The sequence below is a fragment of the Poecilia reticulata genome, chromosome 16, assembly GCF_904066995.2.
Source record: "Poecilia reticulata chromosome 16, P_reticulata-male-v2, whole genome shotgun sequence".
NCBI lineage: Eukaryota > Metazoa > Chordata > Actinopteri > Cyprinodontiformes > Poeciliidae > Poecilia > Poecilia reticulata.
Genome location: NC_088845.1, coordinates 31,167,513 through 31,194,583, shown reverse-complemented (window position 1 = coordinate 31,194,583; position 27,071 = coordinate 31,167,513). Strand labels below are relative to the sequence as shown.

Below are 27,071 nucleotides of genomic sequence, written 5' to 3'. Positions count from 1 at the left end.
GGTGACAATATGAGACTCAGATAATTCAGAGCAGCAAACACCTCCACTTTAACATCATTAAGGTCTGATGTTGCAAAGGTTCATTTTAAAATTAATATGCCTTTTATAATTTCAATTATTTAAACGCTGTGCAACATCTTTAAAAAATAATAGCTTAGAAGATGACCAACAATGTCTTGGTAATTGAAAATAATGTTATGGAAACCAAGCTGAATGAAGAAAATTATAAACTAATAAGGTGAGTCAAAAACTGAATAACATATTCAGTTTTTTCCATTGTTGGTTTAAAGAAGATTTGTTGAAAGTGGCCAATATATTAATATCTGAACAAAACAACACAATGAGTGATGAAATATCCATGTCAAACTCACACATACTTGCAGAGAACATTCTTGTCTTGTCTTTTTGTAACCCACATAAAATGGGGATGCCTCTTTAAGAAACAGAGGTTAGGGAAGCTGGTCTACCTAGCCAATTGGAAGTTTAGTTTCCAGTGTGTTTAAACCAATCAGAATTCAGAATGCTGCTGCAAGTTCCACCCTTCTTCCCCGTATCCTTGTGTGTGTGAGCGGAAGAGAACCGCCATAAGAAGAAAACGGTTAAGCTGAGCAGCGTGAGAGTCTGTGTTAAAACGGTTATAGTACCTGATACGAACTCTAAACAAACCCTTTCCTAGATATAATGGTTGGTTATCATCCAACTTCTAAGCTGGAAGTTGTAAAATGAGAAAAAAAAAGACTGAACTTCAGTTTTTCTGCCGAGCACCGTTAGAGCTAACGGCTACTGGTTTCCTCAACGTTCATTTCGTTCTCCCTTCAGTTGAAGGTAAAGCCTAAATTACAGTATATTCTTACTTTGTTCACGATGAAAGCTCATATTATTCAGGATAATATGAGCTTCAGGGAAAATATGCCTTATTACACTATCTAGTGCCCCACGGTCCGGACTGAGAGCCGCCATATTGTTGTCCCAAACGTGTCGCATTGAGATCGGTGAGCATATTCTGTGCCTTTCATTTGGGTTTTTGTTCTGTTTATCACATTTTTGTTGAATAATATTGTTTAATTCAAATGTTAACTTTTACTAATTTTGGGTAAAATGTAATGTTTAATATTGTGTTTGAAAAATTGCTTATGCAATTTACAGAAAAGTAAATTGACAATGTAGTGAAAATACTGCATTGAGGTAAAGGAGAATTGTTTTATCGCAAATTATTTGATAACAAATTTATGTCAAATATGATGTCTACAGAAACATGATTTAAGGATTAAAGATAGAACAGCTTAATAAAATTCTATGATTCTGCTGGTCCTGTCTGCTGACAGGTCAGGGTTTTTTATGCTGGATTGTTCCTGAGGTGGATTCCTCCTGTGACTTCGATGGCCAGCCTTCCCACCTGGACTTAGAAAGAACCGGATTCAGTCTTTTCCATTTGGAGTCCTGCTGCACCCCGCGGTGTGGTAGGTCTGCATCACTCACATCTTCACACACAGTTGGTTATGAGTGAGACCACTGACTGACATTTTTCATTCTTATTGTTTAATCTTGGAATTTCTGATCTTACCTTTTGGACCAGTTTTTATTTGGAACTTTATAACAAACGGCTGTGTAGGAAATTCTCCTCATGTGAACGGTGTTGACTTGAACCTAATTGGAACTGAAATTGATTAATCTGTTGCCTATTACTATTTAGAATTCAGATTACCAGGGTGCACCCAAAAGATTTAAAACAGAACTAGCACTTGGCCAAGTATTTTTATTATTTCTTGTGTGTAATTTTATTTTCATAATTGTGTGTCTCGTACAACTGTTTGTCAATTTTATGGTTTATGTCACTAAAGCCAGTTGTTCTTTAAATTCATTTAACTGCCCTTGTGTGTCATTTAAACACCCCACCATGCTCCGATAGCTGAACCTATTGGCCCATTCATCTAATATACATAAAATACCCCTCTCATCTGTGTTACATTTTAGTGTCCAATCATGTCGCTCTCCCGGACAAAGCTGAGCTGTAGATATGACTAAATGAATGTGCTTTCTTTCATCCTATAGACTTTAACAGGGCTTAAAGAGCTCCGTCTGGGGGCCAGACTTTCAAGCAAAGCGAGCATTGGACCAAACGGCCCGCCTCAACTAAACTGTAGATAATAGACAAAGATGTCTGCCAATCAGAATTCTTGCTCCCGTGTTCTTGACCAATGACTGTAAAACGGTTTGTAGAAAAGAAGCGCATGCGTTCGGTTCGGCGATTAAATCAAATGCGATATAAAAGAAGATGGAGTTTGTCTCACCCGGTGATGTTTTATTGAGGATTTTTGTACATATGTTTCGGCAGTTCTGTGATCATGTCAAAGCAGCAACTTATTTTAAAAAGTGTTTTATTTTCGTCTGGATGCTGCCCGCTTCAATGGAAGGACAACAGAAAATCGCTCTTTGTATCCCTCTGAAAAATGAACCAATTTAAATAAAGAAATCCCTCCATGGGTGATACCACGATAGAGAGCGTTCATTTTATAGCGTTAACACGGTGCTGTAGGTGGTCCTGTATGAAACGGGGGTGATAGAACAACACAGCACTTTTAAATTTCAATAATCAGAATGCAGAAATTGTTTCCGTGGTTGTAAAAGGTTTATGTCAGTCTGCCTTTACGCTTCCCGACCGCCCTGCACCTTAGGGGCTTAAAAAAAGACGCACACATTGCGCAAAACTCTGAAACAGGAGAAGTGGGACATAAAACGGAGCGACGAACTAGATGTGAATTATGACATAAAAACAGAGAATCCGACGCTGAACAGTGAAAAAATCAACACATGATGTGAAACACATGACGATTAGGCGGCGCAGCAGGTGATGAGTGAAGATTACTGATGGTCAATAAATGATAAAATAAATGTAGCAACAAGAAATTAACTAAAGTGGACATAGCAATAAACCAAGAAAGGATAAAACTAATCAAATAAAACTAAATGGAAATGAATTGTTAAGTGGTAAAAGGTACAAGGGACAAGTTAAATATATGAATATCTTGGTTTTTTTTTCATCCATCCATCCATCCATCCATCCATCCATCCATCCATCCATTTTCTTCCGCTTACCCGGGGTCGGGTCGCGGGGGGAGCAGCTTCAGAAGGGAGGCCAAGACTTCCCTCTCCCCAGCCACTTCTTCCAGCTCCTCCGGAGGAATCCCAAGGCGTTCCCAGGCCAGCTGAGAGACATAGTCCCTCCAGCGTGTCCTGGGTCTTCCCCGAGGCCTCCTCCCGGTGGGACGTGCCCAAAACACCTCACCAGGGAGGCGTCCAGGAGGCATCCATACCAGATGCCCGAGCCACCTCAACTGGCTCCTCTCGACGTGGAGGAGCAGCGGCTCTACTCTGAGTCCCTCCCGGATCACCGAGCTTCTCACCCTATCTCTAAGGGAGAGCCCAGCCACCCTGCGGAGGAAACCCATTTCGGCCGCTTGTACCCGTGATCTCGTTCTTTCGGTCATGACCCAAAGCTCATGACCATAGATGAGGGGGGGAATGTACATTGACCGGTAAATCAAGAGCTTTGCTTTTTGACTCAGCTCTCTTCACCACGACGGACCGGTACAGCGCCCGCTTCACGGCAGACGCTGCCCCAAACCGCCTGTCGATCTCCCGCTCCCTTCTTCCCTCATTCGTGAACAAGATCCCCAGATACTTAAACTCCTCCACTTGAGGCAGGACGACCCCCCTGACCCGGAGAAAGCACTCTACCCTTTTCCGGCTCAAGACCATGGCCTCGGATTTGGAGGCACTGAGCCTCATCCCGGCCGCTTCACACTCGGCCACGAACCGCTCCAGTGAGAGCCGCAGATCACGATCTGATGTAGCCAACAGGACCACATCATCCGCAAAAAGCAGAGATGCGATCCTAAGGCCACCAAAACGGATCCACTCAACACCTCGGTTGCGCCTAGAAATTCTGTCCATGAAGGTAATGAATAGAATCGGTGACAAAGGGCAGCCTTGGCGGAGTCCAACTCTCAACAGAAACGAGCCCGACTTACTGCTGGCAATGCGGACCAGACTCTGACACCGGTCATACCCTACCCTAACCCTGACAGCCCGTATCAAAGTATGGGGTTCTCCGGGAGTACCCCATACTCCCGGAGAACCCCCCTCAAAAGCAGAGTTAATTTTACTCTAATAGAGTCACATTTGTTAATGTAACTCCAGGGTATATATTATTAGTAGTTAAAATAAGGTGTTAAAAGAAAGCGTTTCCATATCAAATCCGGAGGTGTTAAAATGGAATTAGTAACTCTTGATTTTTTAGCTCTAAACTCCTACAGCAGCTATAACACTGTTGGAGTAAATTCACTGACTCCGCCCCATATTCAGTTTTCCAACGAACCGAAGCGACCGAAACAGATATTTACAGTTTGTTTCCACATGGGCCAGTTGTTCACCACGCTTGGTAAGTATTTTTTTATGAGATGGTTTTAATTATTATTAATATTTTGAGTTGAAACCAACCTATGTGATGGGCATTAGCCACGTTGTTCAGTGATGCGGCATAAATATGGTTTCGCATTAGCTTGTTGAAATTCATCATTTGCAGGTAAAACTAGAGCATTGAAAAATGCGTGCAGATGAACACTGACTTCATTTTTGCTAACTTAAATACATCTTACGCAATTTTCATATTGTGAAAGGCTGACAGTCATGTCGATACTTCAAGTTTGAAAACTATTTCCGAACACGAAGCTAACTGCGGTAGCTGTTCTGATTCGGTTCTGAGGTTACATTTAAATTCCTCCAGAGTTTTGTTCACATGGTTTAAGTAAAAATAAAAGGTTGAGGATTTGTATTCATTTTGGCACTAACTGTTGTGCATTAAGAGAAGATAATTTTAACAAATTACTTTTGAGAATATAATCGTTTTATAAAATTGTCTTGTAAGGTGCTTGGGCTTACATAAGTTCTAGCTCGTAGTTTTTTTCCCCTCTTTTTCTTTCTTTTTGCCATGCCATTACCAAATCTTTTGTAAAGCTATTTTATTTTATTTTTTAATTTATCTCTACACAGGAGATGCTTGCAAAGGTGAAGTGTGGTGGTGTACAAAAGTACATTAAAGTTCCACAAAATGAGGAATGGTTCAATTGTCTTCAGTTTCTTCAAGATGGTTTGTATTTATGTGCTATTTAAATTGGTATAGACTAATTACATATGAGTGAACAACATATATTGTCCGACCCAATTATCTTAATTTCAGTTGCGGGCAAATTTAACTTTCAGCCTACACTCTTCACTGAAAGTGTACTTATCCTCACTGACATGTCAGACACTGAAGTTGATATAGACATTTTTGATGAGTTGGTTAAGTCTGGGGTCCAAGCTTTCAAAGTTGGATACAAAAATCAGCCAACCTCAGGTAAAACAACTCTACAATAATTTGGTGTAGGCTTCTTCTTGATATTGGATGAATGTTGGTCAGATTTAACAACCTTTATGATCCCAACTTTTTTTCTTTTTTTTTTTTATTGTAAAATCCTCTTACATGTTGAATGCTTACCACATATAATTTATGTTGTCAGGCATTATTCCAGTTGTTTTGCATTGTCATGTATTTTGCTGTAATTGAAAAAAAAATAATTTTATGGTCTTTGATAGAGATTTTTTGGTATTATCATTTTGTTGTTACTTTAGTTCATATTCAGTCTAATGTTAGTTAGTTTAAAGTGTTCTCTTTTTTAGTGTGTATTAACTGACCTGGAAGTCACAACTGCCTGTTCATCTTCATGTGAAACAGTTTGACAGAGATTTGAACCGGGCTCAGACCGTAAATCAGATATCACATCTGGAACTGGGTTGCTAGTTGTTTGGGTAAATTGTTTTACAACCTTTGCTGTTTTTCCTCTGCTGTCTATCTTGCCTATCCTCCCTCTTTGAAGTTTGATAATAAAAGACAAGCTCTACCCAAAGATATTCAGAACGCTCTGTGAACGGCTCGGAGGAGCAGTTGACAGTTTTCTCCTTTTGCAAAAGCTTGGTCATGAAATTCATATACGTTGTCTGTGGTTCCTTTAAGTAGGTTCTAGAAAAATACCTATCAGTCTTTTTTCTAGATTTTGAGATCTGTGTGGCGGAAGATGAAGCACAATCCTCAGCAACAATCCCTCTCGTCCGTCCGCCCAGCTTCTTCTTGCTCTTCAGATTCCACAATTATTCTGAAAAGTTCTAAGAACAGTAAGAAGGAACTTGGAAAGCATGGTCGTGAGGAAGCAAAACAGGTTAGAAGCAAAGCCAAAAGTTATTTCCAGTGCTTAAATGAATATTACAAGCACTAACATTTTGGGTGTTTGGATTTAATCTCTCTCACAGAAGGTGCGTACTGCCCTGAGGTCAAACCCAAAGGGTGAGGAAATCATGAGTGAATACAACAAAACTAAAACACTGTCAGATGCAACTCGTCGACAAATGGTCAACATACTGGTTGCAGATATGATAGAATCACACGGGTAATACTTCTTGATGACAGAAAGCAGTGTTGAGTGAGCAGCATAGCAATTTTTTTTTGTTTTTGATAGGAGGATTCCACCCATAAGTGTTCGGACTAGCTATGCACTGGGGATTTTAACGCTTTTTCCATATCTTCAAGATCCGTACTCAAAAAATGGCTATGTAAGTGTTAATATCTATGAAACCTAATTTCTCTGTTATTGATGAATGATGAAAGATAGTTGAAAATGTTTTCCTTTGTTCCATTTTTTTATTGTGTATGTTTTTTGTTGGGTTGTGTGTGTGGCTGATGTATGCATGAGCAGGAACATTTCTATGATCCAGAAGCCAACACTGGGTACCTAGCCTGGAGGCTGAAGACTGTTCAGCAAAACACCTTTGATGGAGCACATGGGTCTCCCAAGCAAAACTTCCCAGATGGCCCAACAACAGAAAGAGGATCTTTGCTTGTTAGTGGACAGTTGTTTGGGGAGGAGTGCGTAGAGGCCCTGTCTGTCATTAGACACTCCACAGATGAGTCTGTGATTAAAGAGAAGATGAGAGCCACCTTTGAATACAGACAAAAGATGGTTCATGACCCTGATGCTACATCATCAGTCTTGGATATCTTCTCTCGTTTTCATGATACCCCTGGGCTGGTGAGTATATTTATAGATATTTTACTTTAAATCTAAAAAGTGAAGAAAATATCCCAAGGATGCTAAAGTAACCAGTATTTGGTTTCTGTTTTTTCTTATTACAAGATTGACCAGGATTTCTCAATGATGCTTGGGGACGAAGTGTCGGGAAGATTTCTTTCCAAATCGTCTTCATATTTCAAACCAAAAGTCATTGCAGAAAGCCAAAGTCTTCCATCAACTCCTTCTGTTGAAGAGTTACGAGCTTCTTTTGACCCAGAGCCCTCAAATCACTGTGGTAAATTGGGACAGTGTTTCAGTATATACTTACTTGTACCTTTGTTTTTAAAAGTCAAATTTGATCTTTTGCCTGAATTTCACGATTTCTGTTTTCCAGTTCTTTAAAATTTTGTCTCAAATATGCTTGTTGTCATCAAGGATGGGATAGTGACCTGGCAGCTCTTCTATTGTTGCTGCATCTCCTACCCCCCACATCAAGAGGCCACAAAAAACAGCAAAGATTAGCTCAGCACAGGCAGCCAATCGTCTAGTAAGATTCCTCAAAGTAAGCACCATTAGCCTTTTTGTAAACCCTCTTTGTGGCTAATGATTTTTGTCCTGTATGTTGTATGACTTTGTAAAAATTGGTAAGCCTTGAAATAAAACCATGAAAGATGGAATTATGCCTTATCTATTGATCAGACAAGGGATCAACAAATACTATGATGGCTCTGCTTTAAAAAAAGTTAATTGACAGATCTGGGGTCAGTACACACTCAGGCTGTTCAAAAAGAAGAATTTTAAATTAAAAAAGCATTAGTATGTTGATTTGTTATTGTACTTGGATAAAGCTGCGTTAAGACAAGTTACTTGGTTGGGCCTGTAGAGATTATATGTAAACGTAACAGTTGAATTTTACTCATGACTGATGCCTGTCATTCAATTTACAGGAAGGAGTCAGTCTCACTACCTTCCTGGAGAAAGTTGACACCAGCCAGCCCTTCCTCCTCTGCATTGGCGAACAAAAGAAGAATATTCTGAGGTTCTTCATCGTTGTTGACCAGAAAGCTATTCCATGTGCTGCTCCAACTTCAGTGGCTGCTTTTGATGTGCTGTTCAAAGCTCACTTTGTCTTCAGCCTCTCATATGATGAAGCTCTTTCCAGTTTCTATACCTTCATTCAAACTACCATCTACAATATTGATGTTGGGAACACAAGAGAAAGAACACGAGTCAAGGAGCTGAGAGCATGTCTACTGCGAGGTGAAAAAAGGTGAAAGTGTCAAAATGCCGCAGAATATAAACACGTATAGGAGGGCTTGAAAACCATTTGACAATGTTCACATGCTTTGTTTGTAAAATGCACCACAAAGACTGTTCAACTCTTTGTCAACATTTAAAATTCCATCATGGTTTATATCCAGCTAAAAGTTTACGTTTAAAATGTGGAGAGCAGGGTTGTGTTTCATCTTTTTGCACTTGCAATGGCTCTTGAAAACATATTCACAATGTACATAGTCATCATGATAAGCGTGTAGGGATACAACAGGAAGCTGTCATCCAAACACATTCTCAAGAAAAATTTTTAGGTGATCAACTAAGTACTTCTTCATCTACCTCACAAGTTCCTGCTGTTCTCACACAGGACTCGCTTGTTGGAATGTGTGGCTCTACAGTCGCTCACTTACAAGCTTCTGGATTTCTGAAAGTGCTGTTCAAACAGTAATTTCTTCTGTGGAGGAAGTTGTCACTGATGTTCAGAGTCAAGCAAGAGAAGCAGTACTCCAAACATTTTCTTCTGATAATAAGAAATCAGACATTTACAAAAAAGTTGAACACAGTTTAAACCAATTACAAAACCCTTTTAACACTGAAAAAAAAGACAAAAATATGATAAAAAATGGGACATAGTTGAGCCTAAACAATTTGTACTTGGTGTAGATTGGATACACGTAGACAAAGAACTACAGGTGTTAATAGCCAAATACCTGTAAGGGACAAAATACATGTATGTACCTATTTTAGGTACAATCAATTCTATTTTTAAGAATAGTGAAATTAGAGAACTTCTCTTGCATGAGAAACAAAAACAAACAGGTCTATACAAAGACATTACTGATGGATTATATTTCCAAAATCATCCTCTGTTTTCGCAACAGAAATATGCTTTACAAATTTTGCTTTATTATGATGATTTTGAAACTGCTAACACATTAGGTTCCAAAAAAGAGATACATAAATTAGGCTGCATTTATTTCACAACACTAAACCTCCCACCAAAGGTAAACTCTGTGCTAATGAATGTGCATTTGGCTGCTCTGTTCTACACAGAAGATTTAAAAAAATATGGGTTTGAAGAAATACTAAAGCCTCTGATTGATGACTCGAAAATTTTAGAAACCAAAAGAATCCTGCTTCCATTTATAGAAGAGCCAGTCTTTGGTTCTGTTATTCAAATTACAGGTGACAATCTTGCTTTAAATGGCTTATTGGGTTTTGTTGAATCATTTAGTGCAACACACTGGTGTAGGTTTTGTTTGATAAATAAGGAAGAAATTCAGTCTGTTTTTAATGAAGATAATTCTGGGCTTGTTCTCTTCATTCTGAACATTGTAATGCATTACGTGAAGACCCTGCTCTCTCTTCTGTTTATGGAGTTAAACAATCTTGTGTTCTCAATTCATTAGAATATTAACACAGTACAGACAATTATGCTGTTGATATAATGCATGATTTGTACAGTATGAGCTCAAACCTTTTTTTCAATACATGATCAAAAATGACTATATTTCTATTGGCACATTATTAAACAGGATACAACGTTTTAATTATGGCTTTGTGGAGCGCAAAAATAAACCAAGTGTGTTAAAAATAGATGATAACAGCAAGCACTTAGGTTTAAATGCTATTCAAACATGTATCCTCCGTAATACTCGGCTCATTTTTGGAGACAGTTGAGCGTGACAACAGCCGCTGGAACCTTGTTCTCTTGTTGTTGCAGATTGTTAACATTGTGTTATCCCCAACCCTTACTGATGGCATGATATGTTATCTGAAACATCTGATCTGTGATCACCATAACATGTTTAAGAATTTGTACCCTGACAAAAAATTAATTCCTAAACACCACCTAATGATTCACTATCCAAGATGTATTAAGAAAATTGGCCCTCTAATCTACATATGGTGCATGCGTTTCGAAGCCAAGCACAATTTTTTTAAAAAGTCCATAACAATTTTAAAAACCTTACTAAGTCTCTTGTAAAGAGACATCAGCGTCAATTGGTCTTTAATTATGAAAAGTATTGTTTTACAAGATTTGAGTTTGGTCCCTTAAAATTGAGAACAGTTAACACCTTGAAAGGTGGACATTTATTGTGTGAGCTATGTTTCTACTACAAAATGGGTAAAAATGTATGGTATTGAATATCGTGTTGGTCTTTACTTATGTAATGGAATGTTTAGTGATCTGCCCGTCTTTAAGAAAATTTGCCATGTTATTGTACATGAACAACGTCACTCATATTAATTAGGCTGTGCTGTGACAACCTTGTACTTTGATGAACACTTCCATTCGTATTGCATTGAAGAAAAAAGTGATGAACATGCTGTTATTTGCATTGAACAACTGACATATGTGAGACCCTTAGTCAAACAATATTGTAATGAAGGTGAGAACATGTACATTGTTCCATATTGTTACATGTTTTACATTGTGGTGCTGTTTTAGAATAAATGCATTTCAGAAAAATCATTGCCTTTTAAATGTTTATTTCACTGAATTTATAAGGAATTTCTCAAATTTAAAAACAAAAAAATTTTCACCTTTTTAGTAATAATTACATATAACTCTTATGTAGTTACAAAAAAAACTCCCTGTGGAGTTAATATTTAGGCTCCAACACTGAGATAGTGCTAGCAAGTGTTAAAATATTAACTCCAGAAGATTTAATATTTGACACTTAATTTGAGTTAAGGTACCAACTCTCCAAAAAGAGTTCAAAAACACTAAATGAACACTTTCTGGTGTAGATCCATACAGACACTTTAAAAGTGTTGAAATCAAATCAGACAGAGTTCATTTGGACCTGCTGGATTTGCTGTGCAGGCTCAGCTTCCTCAACTGAAGGCATGTTGGTGATTGAGGAGGTTTTGAAGGATTCCGCCCACCGACCCACAACGTCCCGAGTTTTTTTCCCGTAATTCATTAAATAACTGCTAAATGGTTGATAATCTCACACAGTCTACCCACCTCTCTTGAAAAAAACTGGGTCATAAATTGACACTTTTACCTTTTTCTCTCTCTATCTCTCTATTAATTAAAAACCTAACTATTATTTTTCTTGGCAGCATAGTAACTGCCACAGTCGTTCTTGTCTTATACTGACTGCTGCTGAAAACGTCACAGTCAAGCGCGAGCAGGAACGAACCATTTCATGCAGATCCAGGGGGGTTCAGAGCAAATATAAATGTGTTTTTTGGTCTGGGAGGGGTAACATTTAATTTTTACTGCTAAAAACAATTTTATAAAACACAATATAATTAATTTTGTAATTGGCAGGGCTCCATTTTTTTTTTTACATTTCTATGAAAAAAAAAACAATTGTGGAGGGCCCCCTGTTGGTCAGGGGCCCTTGGAATTGTCATAACTTTTCCCTCCTCTACGGCGCCCCTGCTTACGTTATCTATTATTTTGTAAAATGAAATCACAACTTTAGAATGAAATTGTGTGTTTTGGTAATATAATAACATAGAAATCATTTTTTTAAAAATCAGTTCCACTTAGTGGGGCCTCTAGTGGCCTTGGGGCTCTCAGTGGCCGCTTAGTTTGCTTTTACCGTGGGCCAGCCCTGCCCAAGTGGCTGTGGAGAGGGACGTCTGAGTCTGTCCGATTAGGCAGTGACCCCAGCGACCTGACCCCAAATAATAAGAAGAGATTGGATGAATGGATGGACATTAAACCCAAAAATCCTAACATGATTTTTTACAGTAGACTAATTTTCACAATTTTAATGTATGTAAAAACATAGCCATTAAAAATGAAAAAGTGCCTTTAGGTCAAAGAAGAGGCAATGCTGTTTGTGAAATGTTATGATGTTCGTCTCATCATAAACATTTGAAGCACAAAGCAGAAAAAGGTTCATTTAAAAGGTGAGCAGTGACATCAATCGGGAAAATTTCACTCTTCAAATCAGTCTATGGAGTTATAGGAATGGAAATAAAACATTAAAGGCTCCTGATCACGTTGTTTTAGTAGATCATCAACATCTTCTAATCCTTCTCAGTTTTGTCTCTGCATGTTTTCTCCCCTTCCTCACAATGACGCAAACTAATGATGTGCAAAGCTTGTTTTAAATGTTTAAACGTACCACGGCGCAGTGGACTATAATTTAAACCATAATCTTAGCCCTTAAATAAACTATATCGTGTCTCGTGATCTCTTCGTTGTTTATTCCAAGGTAATGAGTTAAGTAATAAGGATTAGTAAGTAATAAGTTCTTAGAATTCGAGGTTTTCCATAACATTGCAAACACGCACAAAGTGGTTCTGATGACCCTGAACAAATGAAGACATCATATCGACACAAACGGACATTCTGTCACCACCACATTTAATTCAATATTTTACAGACTTTTAACTATAAGAAAGAACTTTGGAATGAATCATAAAAAATGATTTATCAGTCATTTTTTCTTCATAATTAACAATCCGTAAAGTATAACCTCTCCACCTTTTAAAACCGAAGAAGTCATTATTTGACAGAAATGTTTTCCACTGCGCAGCTTTGTGGTGACCAGCAGCAGCTCCGGGTTCCCTTATGGAAAAGTACCACCAAACACACGTCTCGCTTTAAAACAGTGACGTTTGCCTCAGCTCACTGTAACACAAAGACTTATTCATACTAAGCTTATAATATTAATGCTTAGTAACATACTAAGCATTCCACATACGTTTAGATTCCCATCTATTTTTCAAGCTGGAAATAAAGCACAGCGTCTCATTTAAAATACTGGACCTGGCGTTACTGAACACCACTGATCTGATAAATGGAATCAAGCTGATTCCGCACAATTACTCTTCAAACAGCTTCAGCTTCCGCAACAAAAAAATACAGTAAACCACACAAACATCAGTTGTTTACGCATCTGACAAACATGGACATTACAGTAAAGTAACCGGAGGTAAGAATGCATAACTTACCTCCACCGTGCATTTGACAGAGGTAAGGAAACCTCCACACGTTTCCCAGTCCGACGGCATAAGAAACACAAGCCAGTACAAACTGCAGAGGACTTTCCCAGTTGTCTCGATCATCGCTCGCCATGCCTCCGGTCTGTGGAAATGCGTCTGTGTGCTTATGAGCTTATACTGGCGGAAGTAGGAGAGTCTTTCTGGAGGAGTTAAGAAATAACTACACTGACCATAAACGGCTGATGATGGAGCGAAGCTCCTTGGATCATGTAGTTCTTGAACAAAAATGAATTATTTGTGATTAAGCTCAGTGGGTCTATTTGTTTCATATTTTGATTAAGACATTCATTCACCCCTTTTCACTGTTATTTAATATTTAATAAAGTCATAAACCAAACTCCATAATTTTAATAACGTGTAAAGTGGGCGGGGCTTGTATTTAAGGCTATGAATTTTTAAATAGTCCAGCTTTCAGTGGAAAATAACCCTGTGGAAAATATAACGCGGAAGAAACATTTTGATGCTTAGTAAAAGATTTGATTCTTAATATTTTTTGTTGTTCTTAAAACAACCCAAACAGAAAATCTTCACCAAAGTAGAACCATTTCTTATCATTGATAAAAAAAATAATTGGTATAGTTCTCCACATTTAAATAGAATCATTCTTTGCTGAGTAATCAAGTACTTCAGTTTTTTTTAAATATTACAAAAAAATACATAATATTAAAAATTATGTTTTTTGCATTTGTATGGTAGCAATAGGTGTGGCTGAAACTATATATACTAAACTATATATACACTGTAAAAAAAAGAAAGTCCGTAAATTTCACAGAAAGAAATGGTAAAATACAACAGATTCTGACCGTAAAATCCGAAACATTTTATTACTGTAGAAAATACATGGAATCACTGTCAGTCAACACTGCAAAATAAGTCTGTAAACTTACGTCAAAAAATGGTAAAATAGTTACATTTGCTGACTGTAATATAAAAACCACTTAATTACTGAAGAAAATACATGGAATTACAATAACTTCATAAACATATATTAATCAGCCAAAATTCCAAATTTTGCTGTTTTTTTAAAGGTTTTGTTGGTTCTAGGGGCCATTATTTGAAAGTAGTTTGACAGGAAAGAGAGAGGGGGACGACATGCAGCCAGGCTGGGAATTGAACCTGCAACCACCACCATGAGGACTAAGGCCTAAATACATGGGTTGTGCTTCGCCACCACAGCACCACTTGCTGATGTTTATATCTATGATGTAAAACCATAAACCAGACTGCAAAAGTAATTTACATAGAATGTTGGTGTGATACTTTGGTTTGTTTTTTAATAATTAAATCTATAAAGACTTTGATATATCAAACTGAAATCTCAAAGGAAGACCAGGTATCGAACTGGCAATCCACCAATTACAGGGCAAACTCCTGCAGCCGACACCACCATCATGAGACAAATTGACCATAGATTTGTCATTCATTTAGAGAACTGTATGGTAGGCCCTGCTGCTTGGACGAAGGTGAAGTTGGGTAAAGAGCGATGCCACCTAATTTTTCTCTTCTGTCAGCATCTTTCCTTTACCAAAAGAATATGGCCAATTTTATTAAGAGGAAACCACAGCTGTCGGTATCTTATCGTATTTTATATAATACGGTAAGATACCGACAGCTGCAGTTGACAGACACTTAACGTATTTAAGAAAATACTGTAAAATACTGGAAGTTTTGGTCGATAGAACTTTACCGTATTTTATAAAATACAGTAAAATACTGACAGCCAGTATTTTACTGTAATTTTACAGTGAAATTATTGCAACCCTACAATGTAAAAAAAACATATATTTTACCAGGCACGTGGGGGCTTGGGGGGGCTTGAGCACCTGCCCTTTTTGCTCCTTGCCCCCAAGTGCCCTTTTGGTCAATTTATTTTTATTTTTTTGTGCATTATTATTTTCTAAGCCCTCTTCTGACACATGACATGTACTAAAATTATTATTATTTTTTTGTTAATTAATTTATTTTTTTGTACAACATAATAAGCCCTCCGGTCACCTGTTACCTTTGACCTTTTGCCCGTGACGCATGGCGCAATTGCCTCTCACGCAGTGAGATAAGGCGGCTAACTGGAGCTCAACTTAGCGAACGTTCCAGATTACAGATCAGATTTTGGCGAAAAAAAAAAAAAAGGTTTTTGGTGAATAAAGTGGAGTAGACTTGCTGCTTGTCAGATGATGGAAAACGTTGAAGTATCGTTTCTACTTCAGCTTAGAGTCGCGGTTTAAGCAGAGAGGTAATGAAATACAACAGACACTGACAGGCCTCTGCATCTGCCTTTCTCTGAAGAACTACTGAGTGGGAGGAGACAGCCAGGTGAGGAGAAACTGTTCTTATCTACCGATTCACTATTTTTATCATACAGACATTAGACTGTTGTTGTGCTATTAGCTAGCTGCTAGCTAACGACTTTGCTAGCAAAGCAAGATAACTAAAAGCTTCTTCCCTGTGTACGAGGCACATCGCCCATCCAAAACCGATCATCTCCATAATGGATATATGTCTGATCTTCTTGATTTTGTTGTGATTTTAGGCCCTGCCCACGACTCTTGTGAGAATCACAAGCATAACTTTGAGTCAAACAAAAACTATATTAAGAAAAGATTTCTGACAAGCACAAATAAGTTTGTCTTGCAAAAAAATGCACTTCATGAGACGAATGTGATTTAAATGTTTAAAAACGTTTTTTTAAGCAAAACTCAGTAGGCCTTTCTCATGGTGACATGCATTAACAATTCAATATTTGCTTTTGGTTTTTTCCGTTTTTCTGCAGTTCCACCTTAAAGTTTGCTGCAGCTCTGCTGTCCTGAATGGACCGTCTTCATCTCCACTGTAGCAAACAGGCAGCTCTTTTTATAGATTACAGTCACTAAAAGGTTGCATTGTGCCCTTGTTTATATTTTAATAAATTCTGTAAAGACAAAATATGTCTGGTGATCCAGCTCTGATTTTCATATCTTGCTAAATTGCGGGTTTGAATATTGCAATGCTTTCCTATAACAAAGTAGACTTGCAGAAAGAAATTACTAATAAAATATCTTACATATGCATATATAGAGATGTTCGTTAGCTTTGATTGTATATGTCACATTTTTGTAATTTATCATTGTTTATTAAACTCTGAAAGCTGAGAGGCTGTTAATATTCTGTCCTAGAATGCGGTTAGATGGGCCCTTTTTTTTTTTTTGAGCACCTGCCCCTTTAGTGGCCTCTGCTCGGCCCTGTATTTTACGGTAAAACGCCGGCAGCTGGGGTTGGTGAAATTCCAGTGTTGGGAACCCGGGTCGTTGGAATGGTTCCTTTTTGCTGCTTTCCCCACCAGAGGGTGCCAAGAGGCTGTTCCCTCTTGAGGGCTTTGCCGGTGGTTCCTGGATTCCTGCACAGCTGCAATTAATCAGATCATCTGGAGGAGTATATGAGGATAGCTGCCTACACTTCAGATCCAGAGTGTTAGCCAGTATTTGGTATTCCAGCCCTCCATGCTTCTCACTGTGATCTCCTGTTGTGGACCTCAAGTGATATCTCTTAGTGGTTCTTCTTCAGGTTATTCCTTGTGATGCTGTGGACCTACTGGTTGCCAGAGTTCCACTGACACCTCTGCAGTAAACCAAACCTCTTTGGATACCCTGTCGTCAGTCTCACTCGCTCCTCGCCTCCTGTGATCCAAAGCTTACCTGTCCGCCCTCCACCGCAGCCTCTTCGTCGGTGAAGCAGCAACCATCCACCTGACCCAAACCCCAGTAACACTGATTCTTCCGCCCAGACAAGACCTACCTCCACCCAAGTAAGACCAGTCCGTTTAGTCTGACACTGCCGTTTTCCACAATCCCTGAACTCACCATCTCCCTTTTTTTTTACATTCCAGTTCTCCGTTGATCCAGATTGCAGACTTTCCCCAGAACCTGATTGTTGATCATTATTTTGTGTTTACAATAAACTTATTTAACTGATTTCTGTTCTCCGTCTGGTGTTCTGCATGTGGGTTAAGAAATTAGACTCCATTATGACATATAGGTAAAATCTTTTTTGTTTGTTTGTTTTGTTTTACGGTAAAACGCCAACAGCCGCAGTTGTCGAAATTCAACTGTAAAAATCAATTACAGGTAAAATCTTTTTTGTTTTACGATGGAATTTTGGCAACCCCAGCTGCCAGCGTTTTACTGTAAAATCTACGTTTTCTTTTTTACAGTGTTTATATATGTTACAGGTCCCGGGTGTCATGACTGCTGAAATAGTGATGACACACAATCTGAAGCGTAAATAAACAAAAGTCAGCAATGACGACCAAGCGCTGCTGTTGACATCCAGATTGCGTTATTTTTATTCAACAAACAAACCTTTCAGTGTTTAATGTTTTACATTGCCATGGTTTCATGAACTTGGTGTATTTCCCTCACAGGCAACAATGAACCTCACACATCACCCTCTCACACCTCCATCCCCCACCCAGATGAAGATAACCACGGCCCGTGCACCAGACACGACAATCAACTGCCACAAAGCTTTACGGCATCTAGTAACTGATTTTAGATGAATACTATTAAAACCAAACAATAGAACTTGTCAAACGACGTTAAGATTTAACAGCGAGCCAATGTTAACCTCGCCTGATAAAACTGGCCAAACGGTGCACAGAAACTGTAACTAAAAGACATATTCTGGTCAATTAAGATGTAAATATCTTACACGGTAGTTTTGGTCTTTTCTTTTAACCGTATACAGACCTGAAGAGTAGATAAACAAAAGTCAGCAATGACGACCAAGCGCTGTTGTTGGCATCCAGATTGTGTTTGAGGCAAACCGGAAGTCCATCCCAAAACCAACCTGGAAGCAACGCCCCCCCAAACAAAGGTTCCACTTCGCCATTACCGCTGTGATTTCAAGTGCGTGGCGCTTTGTAACTGAAATCCGGGAGACTTGACTCAAAATGGACTGGAAGCAATGAAGACACTCCTGTTCAGTGTTTTCTACTTTTACAGGTAAAAGTATACCTGCCTATAAATGTAGGCAGATAAAGAAGCCGAACTGCAAATAAAATGTAATTTGTTAATTGTTTTAGAAAATAGAATAAATTATACATGAAAATATTTCAAAATTATAAAAAAAACAAAATACTGTGGTGGCATTTTTAGGTGTACCACACGCTCCCCAACTTAAAAGCCAGTGATGACAATTCACAAAAGAACCTTTTTCCTTCAGTGTACACATCTTAGTATACAAAATTATAAGGCGTGGCAAAAGGCACTGTCGTTGCATAAGGTACAGTCTGATGAGGAGCATTAAAATGTCCTTGTACAGGTTGCATTACCCACAGTGGTGAAGCTTGTAACCCACACAGTCCAACATGACCGATGGCCCCTTGTTGTTGGCAAGAAGGCTGGCCCATAGTGTTGTAGGTGAGTGTCTGAGGTGGTCTTCTTGCTCGTGCAGATCCCCTGAGAAATCCCTCCTGAGTTGGTACTTGCTAATCCTCGATTTCAAGTTCAACCTGTTCAGTGTTTCTTTCCAGTTCTTGTTCTCTTTGTTCATTGTCCGTTTCACAGTTTTGGACCGGTTCATTTTCAGGTGGATGTGGATGCTCCGTTGGAACATTTTCATCTGCAGTGTTCAGTTGAGAGTCCCTCCCTCTTCTAAATATAAAATAAGGTAAAAAAAAATTTAAAACATCTAAAATGGGTGTATCTCATCTGTACAGACTGGTATAACAATTTCACACTTATCTTGACTAAATAGGTCACTTGACCTAGAAGCTATTGAAGAGAAATACTAAATTTAAATGAAAAAAAAGTAACAAAAATAAAAAGTTAAAATGGAATAAAAATGGATGTTCCTCATACATACAGTTTAGGACAACAATTACACTGTGATTTCTAGTCAATGTGGCACACCATATGGTGTCCAAAGCTCTATTGACCAATAGTAGAGGAGCTGGACATAGAAGGCAGCTCTCCTCATTAACATAACGATGGAGGAGGCAATGACAAAACAAGAAAAGCTCTTATAAGGAAAAGACAAAACAAAATATCTACTTTTCTTGACACAAACACATTTAGGGTAAATGAAAAAGAAAATATATACATTTCTTTACGGAAGCTCATGTGTAAGGACAAGGAAAAACTAAATATATATATTTATGCCTTTATTTCTTATTATGTCAGTTTTGGTCGCAACAATATACCTCAATATCCAGAGGACATACTGAATTGGTCGAAGATATTTATCTCTCTGGTATGGAGCTAGAACAATCTCATCATTCAGAAATGCACAGATCAAGATTCACAAATGCACAAAATTCACACAGGATGAAATCCATATGTAAATCAAGAGATATTTGTGTTTGCATAAAAAATACAAGTGTTCTGTGCATTTATGAATCCTGTGCATTTGTGAATCTTGATCTGTGCATTTGTGAATTATAAGACTGTTTTATCTCCGTAGTCTGGTGCCTAGTACTTCCAACAGGTGATTAATTGATTAATTGTATCTGAAGTTATTACCCTAACCAGGTATATGAAAGGTGGAATGTTAACTTTGCAAACAATTATTTCCTTTTACTCCATTGTAGGGAAGACACACAAGAAGACACTGGTCCCCTATAAATGTTCTTATTACCAAAACACAACTGGGTTTCCTGCTTATGGTCATATGACAATGTGAGAATTAATTTGCTGTCTAAGAGTAGAGTAATTAATAGAGTAATTGCATCAGTTTGCAGATCTCGTGCAATAAACAAAACTTGCTGCCACATAAGATTCTCGCAAGACATTTGACTTTAAAGTTAATTTTCACATTCAATACAGTGCAATTTCAATACATTTTTACCTTAGCTAGGTTAATTGCATGAACAATTAGTAAATTTGGTAGACTCTACTTCTAATTTGTGTCTTTGTATTTAAATGTTCTGCCTGTCTGAGAAGAGGCTCAGATGGACACAGCTGGTTGTGTAATGATAGTTTCATGCTGTGTCCCAAATAATTGCCTTCTCCATATGAAAAACTGTGTGTGGAGGGAGGAGCCTGGGGGGAATGTGTGAATCACTATGAAGGTGGACTGCATGCTACAACACAATAATGTTTTCTTTAAGTGATAGTGAACAAAAACAATGACATGCATACTTTAGGTCAGATTTCAGAGTCTGATCCTACATTGCCTAACAACCATGACAATTGTTCTGTAGCTTGAGTTAAGAAGCACAAATTTCTTCTCTAGCTTTTCTGTATTGAATTAGATGACTGGGTGATTTGTGAACATTCTGTTGTGTACCAATGTACTGCTAAAATGTTTGACTGTTGTTGGCATGTATGTGTGTCTTGTGGCAGCTTTTTATAGGATGTGAGCTGGTAAGAGCAGGGTTTTGATTGGTTGACAATGGGAACAAAGTCAAAATAACTAAGAGAAGAATTAGATGACTTGTAAATTTTGTGCATGTTTGCATGACATTTCATTATTGATAAATAATTCTTAATGTTAACAGTATTTATGTGAAAGTTAAAACTTTGTTGTCATTCTTTCCCTCTCTGGAAGGCTGAGGTGATTGGCCAATAGGATTTCAGAAGACGGGGTCTGACAGTTTATACAGGTGGACGTAATTTATGTCCAACCAGATTGAGAAGAAGATGACATGATGCTCCTTTCTTCTCAAATTTACTAAGCCTAGTTACAATTTACGAACAAATGTTTATTAAAAGTACCATACTTCTGTATTTTTGTTAATAAAAAAAACCTCAGCAATTTATTGGATCTATCAAATTCTTAGAATCAAATTGATTGTACTCATTTTTTCTGTCTTCAAAGCACTGTGTTTAAATTGCAATGCTGATGAAAAGAAAATAAATCTCTTTTAGTTTTCTGCTCTGCTGGAGTGCAGAACTCTACAGCTCTCAGCATCATGCAGCTGCTCAACAGCAGGTGTGTTTTGCTTTTGTCCCACAGAAAAGAGTTTTTGTCCCTGATCTCACAGCTCAGACGCTGTCACAAGTTTTTTGGGGGGTTTTCGTAAAAATGTACTTTGATTAATGGAAAGCCCAAGTCATTGTTTTAGAAGTATAGAAACTGTTTTCAGAGAAAGTTGATTTTTGGAGGTGAAAAAACATCTAAGCAATGACTAAAATGATCCATAGAAGAGGAGCATCCCTGGTGGGAAAAGGTGTCTCAAACTGATGGTTCAAACACTGTAGGAACTACAAAGTACACAAAATAAAATTACCATTAGTAACTCAAGCAGTATGTTACCTTTATCCATTTGCCTCATTGAATTATCTTTACCTTACATTATGACATCTTTTAATCTTTGACATCTCTATCTTGAGTGCCATCACAATGTGTTTACCATATATATTTATCAAACCCCTTTAGCTTTAATATTTCCTTTTAACCATATTGCAAATGTCTGACTTTACAAAACAACATTAATTAAAGCTAGTAAACTTTTGAATTACTGAATAAGCATTACTAATTTACCACAGCATGTGAGCTCCATCTACTGGGTGAAAGCATAACTGTTGCACTTAGTAGCAAATTCTATGCTGATGAAATATAACAAGATACATTTACACAGAGCCGGCCCAAGGCTTAGGCAAACCAAAATACTGCTTGGGCCCCAAAACCATCAGGGGCCTCCCACGAAGGCTTGAATTTTAATACAGATTACAGATAAAAAATTGTATATTTGTTTATTAGGATGGAGAATATTGGTACATTTGATTTGAAGCTTTCAGTGCAAATAAATAAAAACATTTTACACTGATAAAAATTTAAAGGAAGTGACAAGTGACAGGTACAATAAAACCAGTTAAAGTCCGCGGGAGGGCAGACTCCCCTAACTCTAAGTTAGTTAAATTCTGTGTGGGACGGCGGCGTCCTCTGGTAAGAAGTTAAACCCTGAGAATCCTAGGCACTGTCAGGTACAATAAAAGCAGTTAAAGTCCGCGGGAGGGCAGACTCCCCTAACTCTAAGTTAGTTAAATTCTGTGTGGGACGGCGGCGTCCTCTGGTAAGAAGTTAAACCCTGAGAATCCTAGGCACTGTCAGGTACAATAAAAGCAGTTAAAGTCCGCGGGAGGGCAGACTCCCCTAACTCTAAGTTAGTTAAATTCTGTGTGGGACGGCGGCGTCCTCTGGTAAGAAGTTAAACCCTGAGAATCCTAGGCACTGTCAGGTACAATAAAAGCAGTTAAAGTCCGCGGGAGGGCAGACTCCCCTAACTCTAAGTTAGTTAAATTCTGTGTGGGACGGCGGCGTCCCCTGCTAAAGGACGGCGGAGTCTTCTATGAAATAGTTAAATTCCGCAAAGGACGGCGGAGTCCTCTATAGTTAGTTAAATTCCGCAAAGGACAACGGGAGTTTTTTTATTTTTTTTTATTTTTACTTTTTAAATTTCTCTCTTTCTCACTGTTTATTTCTGTTTTTATTTTAATTATGTAAAGCACTTTGAAATGCCTTGCTGCTGAAATGTGCTATACAAATAAAATTTGATTGATTGATTGATTGATTGAAGTGTACTTTATAAAAATACAAAGAATAATCTTTAATGTTTGATTACTGTTTGACCAACAGATGCCATAAGTCTGATCTTTTCTTTGTGTTTGAGCTCAGTTTGATCACAATTACATCTCAGCAGAAACTAGGCAGTTATCAAAGGTTGCTTCTAAGCTCAGCCAACTTGATCCCTTCTCCCAGATGCCATCAAATGTAAACGAACAATGAGGGCCTCAAAATTATAAGGTGTAACTAACTCCGATTTTTTTCTTGGCTGATACTGTCTAAATAGGTGATTTAGGTTTCTATATTTATTTCTGTGTAAATGATGACATTTTTGTGCAAATTTGTTTAGTTCTGCAATATTTTTGGCTACAACCATCTCAGTGCTGGATGCTTTGGTCAAAAGAAGCCTAAGCAGCTGAATTTTCCTATTGGTTCCAGCAGTACAGCCCTGCTTGAGGTTCTACATTTCCATTGACAGTTCCAGCTCTGCTCAGCTACACTGCACTGCCTAGCTACCCTCTACTCTGAACTTGTTTCCACAGAGTCAGTAACGACTATCAGAGCAGAACTCCTTCAGTGGGAGGAAGCTTTAATCCACGCCGAAGCACATGTGGTCACTTTTTGAGACAATGGAAGAAGAGAGAGATTTGAAGGATGTGGATTCTGTGCTATTGCTGTTTGTTTCCCTGATTGGGATTCTTCTGAAATTCTAAGGTGCAATGGGAGGAATGATGCAACTACAACAAATGGGGAGAGAAGAAGAACATCCACAGGATATTCCAGTCCTTAGAGCGCTTGCAGCTGAAGGAAAGAAGGTGACCCATATACAGCAGGGTAAGTTAATGTTAATGTTTGTATATAACTATCAAACTATTCAATTTTATTAAGTTTATTGATATAGCTTCACCACGGACGTCCATAGACCTTTGGAGGGCTAGGGGCTCAAATTTAAAAAGGGGCACGCTGAACAAGATCTTAAAACACCATACAACAACATAGCTATATATTAATCGAGAATCTAATATTTAATTGGATCATACTGTATCATTGTCATCATGTGGGGACAATGCAAAACAATTGAATCTAGGTTTTCCCCAACAGGTATGATGATGTCGTTTCTGCTGCTGTCAGAGCTGGAGGCCTGAGTTGATCTGGAGGCCTGAGTTGATCTGGAGGCCTGAGTTGATCTGAGACTGTAGTTTTTAAACTCGAGGAGAGAAGAAGTTTGTTATGAAATAAGCACATATGCTGATATTGTACTAATTAAAACCTAATAATATGTGACTGTTTAATCTCCATATCAACTTGGCTGCAGAGCCCCTTTAGCTTTAATATTTCCTTTTAACCATATTGCAAATGTCTGACTTTACAAAACAACATTAAAGCTAGTAAACTTTTGAATTACTGAATAAGCATTACTAATTTACCACAGCATGTGAGCTCCATCTACTGGGTGAAAGCATAACTGTTGCTGCTAACATATTTTTTCTATGTTAGCACCTCAGAGCTCTAGAATTGTTAGACTGAGATATCAAGGCAAAGAGAACTCAGGTTGGGCCCCTCCTGACATTTAGGGGCTCATATAAATTGAATATGAATTGTAACACAGACCATAGATCTAAAACTATAGTATTTATTCATTGAGAATCACAATACTGTTAAAGAGCTGTTGCCTTGCAGCAAGAAGGTTCTGGGTTCGATTCCCGGTCCCGGTCTTTCTGAATGGAGTCTCCATGTTCTCCCTGTGCATGGTGGGTTTTCTCCAGGTACTCCAGTTTCCTCCCACAGTCCAAAAACATGACTGTCAGGTTAATTAGCCTCTCCAAATTGCCCCTAGGTGTGAGTGTGTGTGCATGGTTGTTTGTCCTGTGTGTCTCTGTGTTGACAGTCTGGTGACCTGTCCAGGGTGACCCCGCCTCTCGCCCGGAACGTTAGCTGGAGAGGCACCAGCAACCCTCCTGACCCCACTGAGGGACAAGGGTGTCAAGAAGATGGATGGATGGATGGACAATACTGTTAAATGTATTTAATTCATTCAGCAGAGATAAAATTAAAAAATAAATACATTTAGGATTTAATTAGGGAGTTTACTTTGTAAAAGTGCAAAGAATCATCTTGATAGTTTGATTGTTGTGTTACCATGGCCACAATATGGGGCAATCTTTGTATTTGAGCTGGATTTGTTCACAAATACTTTGCGTCCAATAATTGAAGACCATAGAGACAATCACTTGTGTTGTGTCACTGCCTTTGCAGGAGTCCCTTATATCATGCATATAGTAATAGTGAAGAGGAAATAGCCTCCTTTAATAAGAAACCTCCAGCAGAACCAGAACCAGCAGCCATCTGACACGCCTGATTGGGGCCAGAGCAGAAGCACAAAAAGAAACTAAAGAAATGTTATAGGTGTCCTTTTTATGCTAATTAAAAGTAAAATATTAATAACAGGAGAGAAAAAATGGTTAGTTGATGGTGGCATTAACTCAGTCAATGTCCCCTTTCAAAGCTCTAGAACACTAGACCAGATGGAGCTTCTATGGAAAGAAAAACAGCTAAGAGAAAACCTGAAGATACAGGTCAAATGACAACAAATAACACAATCTAGAGAGTAGTAGAATAAGAAGAAAGTGAGAAAAAGTGGTCAGTTTGATCTCTGGAGATGCAGCAGTAAGCCTGTAGCAGCATATATAGAGATATCTCAGAATAACCTAAGATCTTAGAAAGAGGATGAGAGAGGCAGAACCAGGAGAACCGTCTTTCTGGACTGTGTTCCCCTGCAGTGCTTTTAAAACTAACCCTACAGGGCAAATAGCTTGTTTCAGTGATGGAATTACTACATGTTGGTGATGCATATTTATTAATGGAAATTCATATTGTGTGTGTGTTTTCAGATTTTGGTAAACACCATCAGAGTGAGCATTCCCACAGACCTCAGGCGGTGGGATGTCCCGGGTCCCAGTGGGTGCATTACTGCAGGATGTTCAGAGAGAGCTCCAACTTTCAGTACGATTAGAAACATCTTCTATCTTCACACTAGCTATTTTTTCATTGTAAACATATTTCTAAAGATGCTCTTTTACCTGCTGTATTTGGTATATTTTGTTGAATTATTATATTGCACTCTGCCCATTTGATTTTCCTTTTGCTATATTTACTTTGGGGTTTGAAAGTCCAATAATAGTTTTATTGTGGTCCTGGTGGTCTACTGCTGATGTCTAACTCTTCTGTGTGCTGTGGTTGCTGAACTTGAGCTGTCAAGTGTCTGGTGCCTTCAGTTTCTTTGTTTTTTTTGTTTTGTTGTGTTTGGTGGATGCCGTCCACTACCACTGGCTCTTCTGTCGGTGACCTTAGTTCCAGTTTATGTTTATTTCTTTGCAGGATGTGAGGGAACAATCATCTCACCCTGAATGTAAGCACAACAAAATAGATGATTGTAGTTTTTAGGAGAAACATGATTAAATCAAACCCCATTTCCATCATGGGAGAAGAAGTGGAGGTGGTTGAGGAATATAAATACCTCGGTCTTCATCTGGACAACAGTCTGGACTGGTGATGCAACAGTGAAGCATCTATAAGAAGAGACGGAGCAGACTGGACTTCTTGAGGAAGCTAAGATCATTCAAGGTTTGCAGCAAGATGCTGCAGATCTTCCATCAGTCTGTTGTTGAGAGCATCATCTCTTCATCCGTCATCTGTTGGGCCAGCAGCATCAGAACCAGGGACATAAAAAGCTCAACAACCTGATAAAGAACGCTGGTTCTGTTCTGGGGACGACTGTGGAACCTCTGGAGATGATGAGGCAAAGAAGGATTCTTTATAAGGTCAAGAAAGTTATGGAAAACCCTGACAATCCTCTTCATGAGACTCTTGGGAAAGCAGAGCATCTTCAGTCAGAGGCTTCTTCAGATTCACTGTAATACAGACCTCTACAGGAGATCTTTCCTGCAAACAGCCATCACCACCTACAATAACTCTTCAATTTCCCTTTGGAATATTTTGGAGTATTTTGGAGTATTTTTGAATTTTAATATACAGATCCTTATTTTGAAGGTGAGACATATTCATTCATTCATTCATTCATTCATTCATTCATTCATTCATTCATTCATTCATTCATTCATTCATTCTTTCATTCATTCTTTCATTTGTCATTCAGAATTTTCAAAAGAGAAAAACGTAGGACTCTAGTTATTGTTTCTTGTTACCTGTCTTTCATTTCTTTCAAATTATGTCAGA

At 38.3% G+C, this 27,071-nt stretch overlaps 2 protein-coding genes and 1 long non-coding RNA gene across 8 annotated transcripts in view; 2 read left to right on the top strand and 1 right to left on the bottom strand.

Moving 5' to 3' along the window:
- slc6a20 (solute carrier family 6 member 20) overlaps positions 1–13,705 on the bottom strand; it is an 88,055-nt gene extending 74,350 nt beyond the window's left edge. Inside the window, exon 1 of one of the 5 annotated variants that reach the window (XM_081616972.1) lies at positions 13,305–13,705. In XM_081616972.1, the coding sequence (XP_081473098.1) occupies positions 13,305–13,428 (124 nt within the window). In that variant the 5' untranslated portion in view covers positions 13,429–13,705. The remainder of the gene's footprint in view (positions 1–13,304) is intronic. The other 4 variants (XM_081616974.1, XM_081616973.1, XM_008432827.3 and 1 more) reach the window with 4 other exon arrangements.
- LOC103478781 (uncharacterized) lies at positions 2–7,508 on the top strand. The gene is made up of 10 exons (XM_081597308.1): positions 2–825; positions 931–992; positions 1,326–1,460; positions 5,053–5,149; positions 5,722–6,257; positions 6,349–6,485; positions 6,555–6,648; positions 6,792–7,124; positions 7,230–7,401; positions 7,501–7,508. Exons 5-10 carry the CDS (start codon positions 6,117–6,119, stop codon positions 7,506–7,508), a joined length of 885 nt encoding a protein of 294 aa, XP_081453434.1. The 5' UTR covers positions 2–825; positions 931–992; positions 1,326–1,460; positions 5,053–5,149; positions 5,722–6,116.
- On the top strand, positions 7,311–26,992 carry LOC103478777 (uncharacterized). Of its 2 annotated transcripts, XR_014091465.1 has the most exons (6): positions 7,311–7,401; positions 7,542–7,668; positions 8,054–8,376; positions 16,896–17,136; positions 17,218–18,998; positions 23,550–26,992. It is a non-coding gene; the product is annotated as an uncharacterized LOC103478777 (long non-coding RNA). The 2 variants fall into 2 exon arrangements; XR_014091466.1 differs by lacking the exon at positions 23,550–26,992 and having other exon boundaries at positions 16,896–17,302.
- The last annotated feature ends 79 nt before the right edge of the window (positions 26,993–27,071 follow it).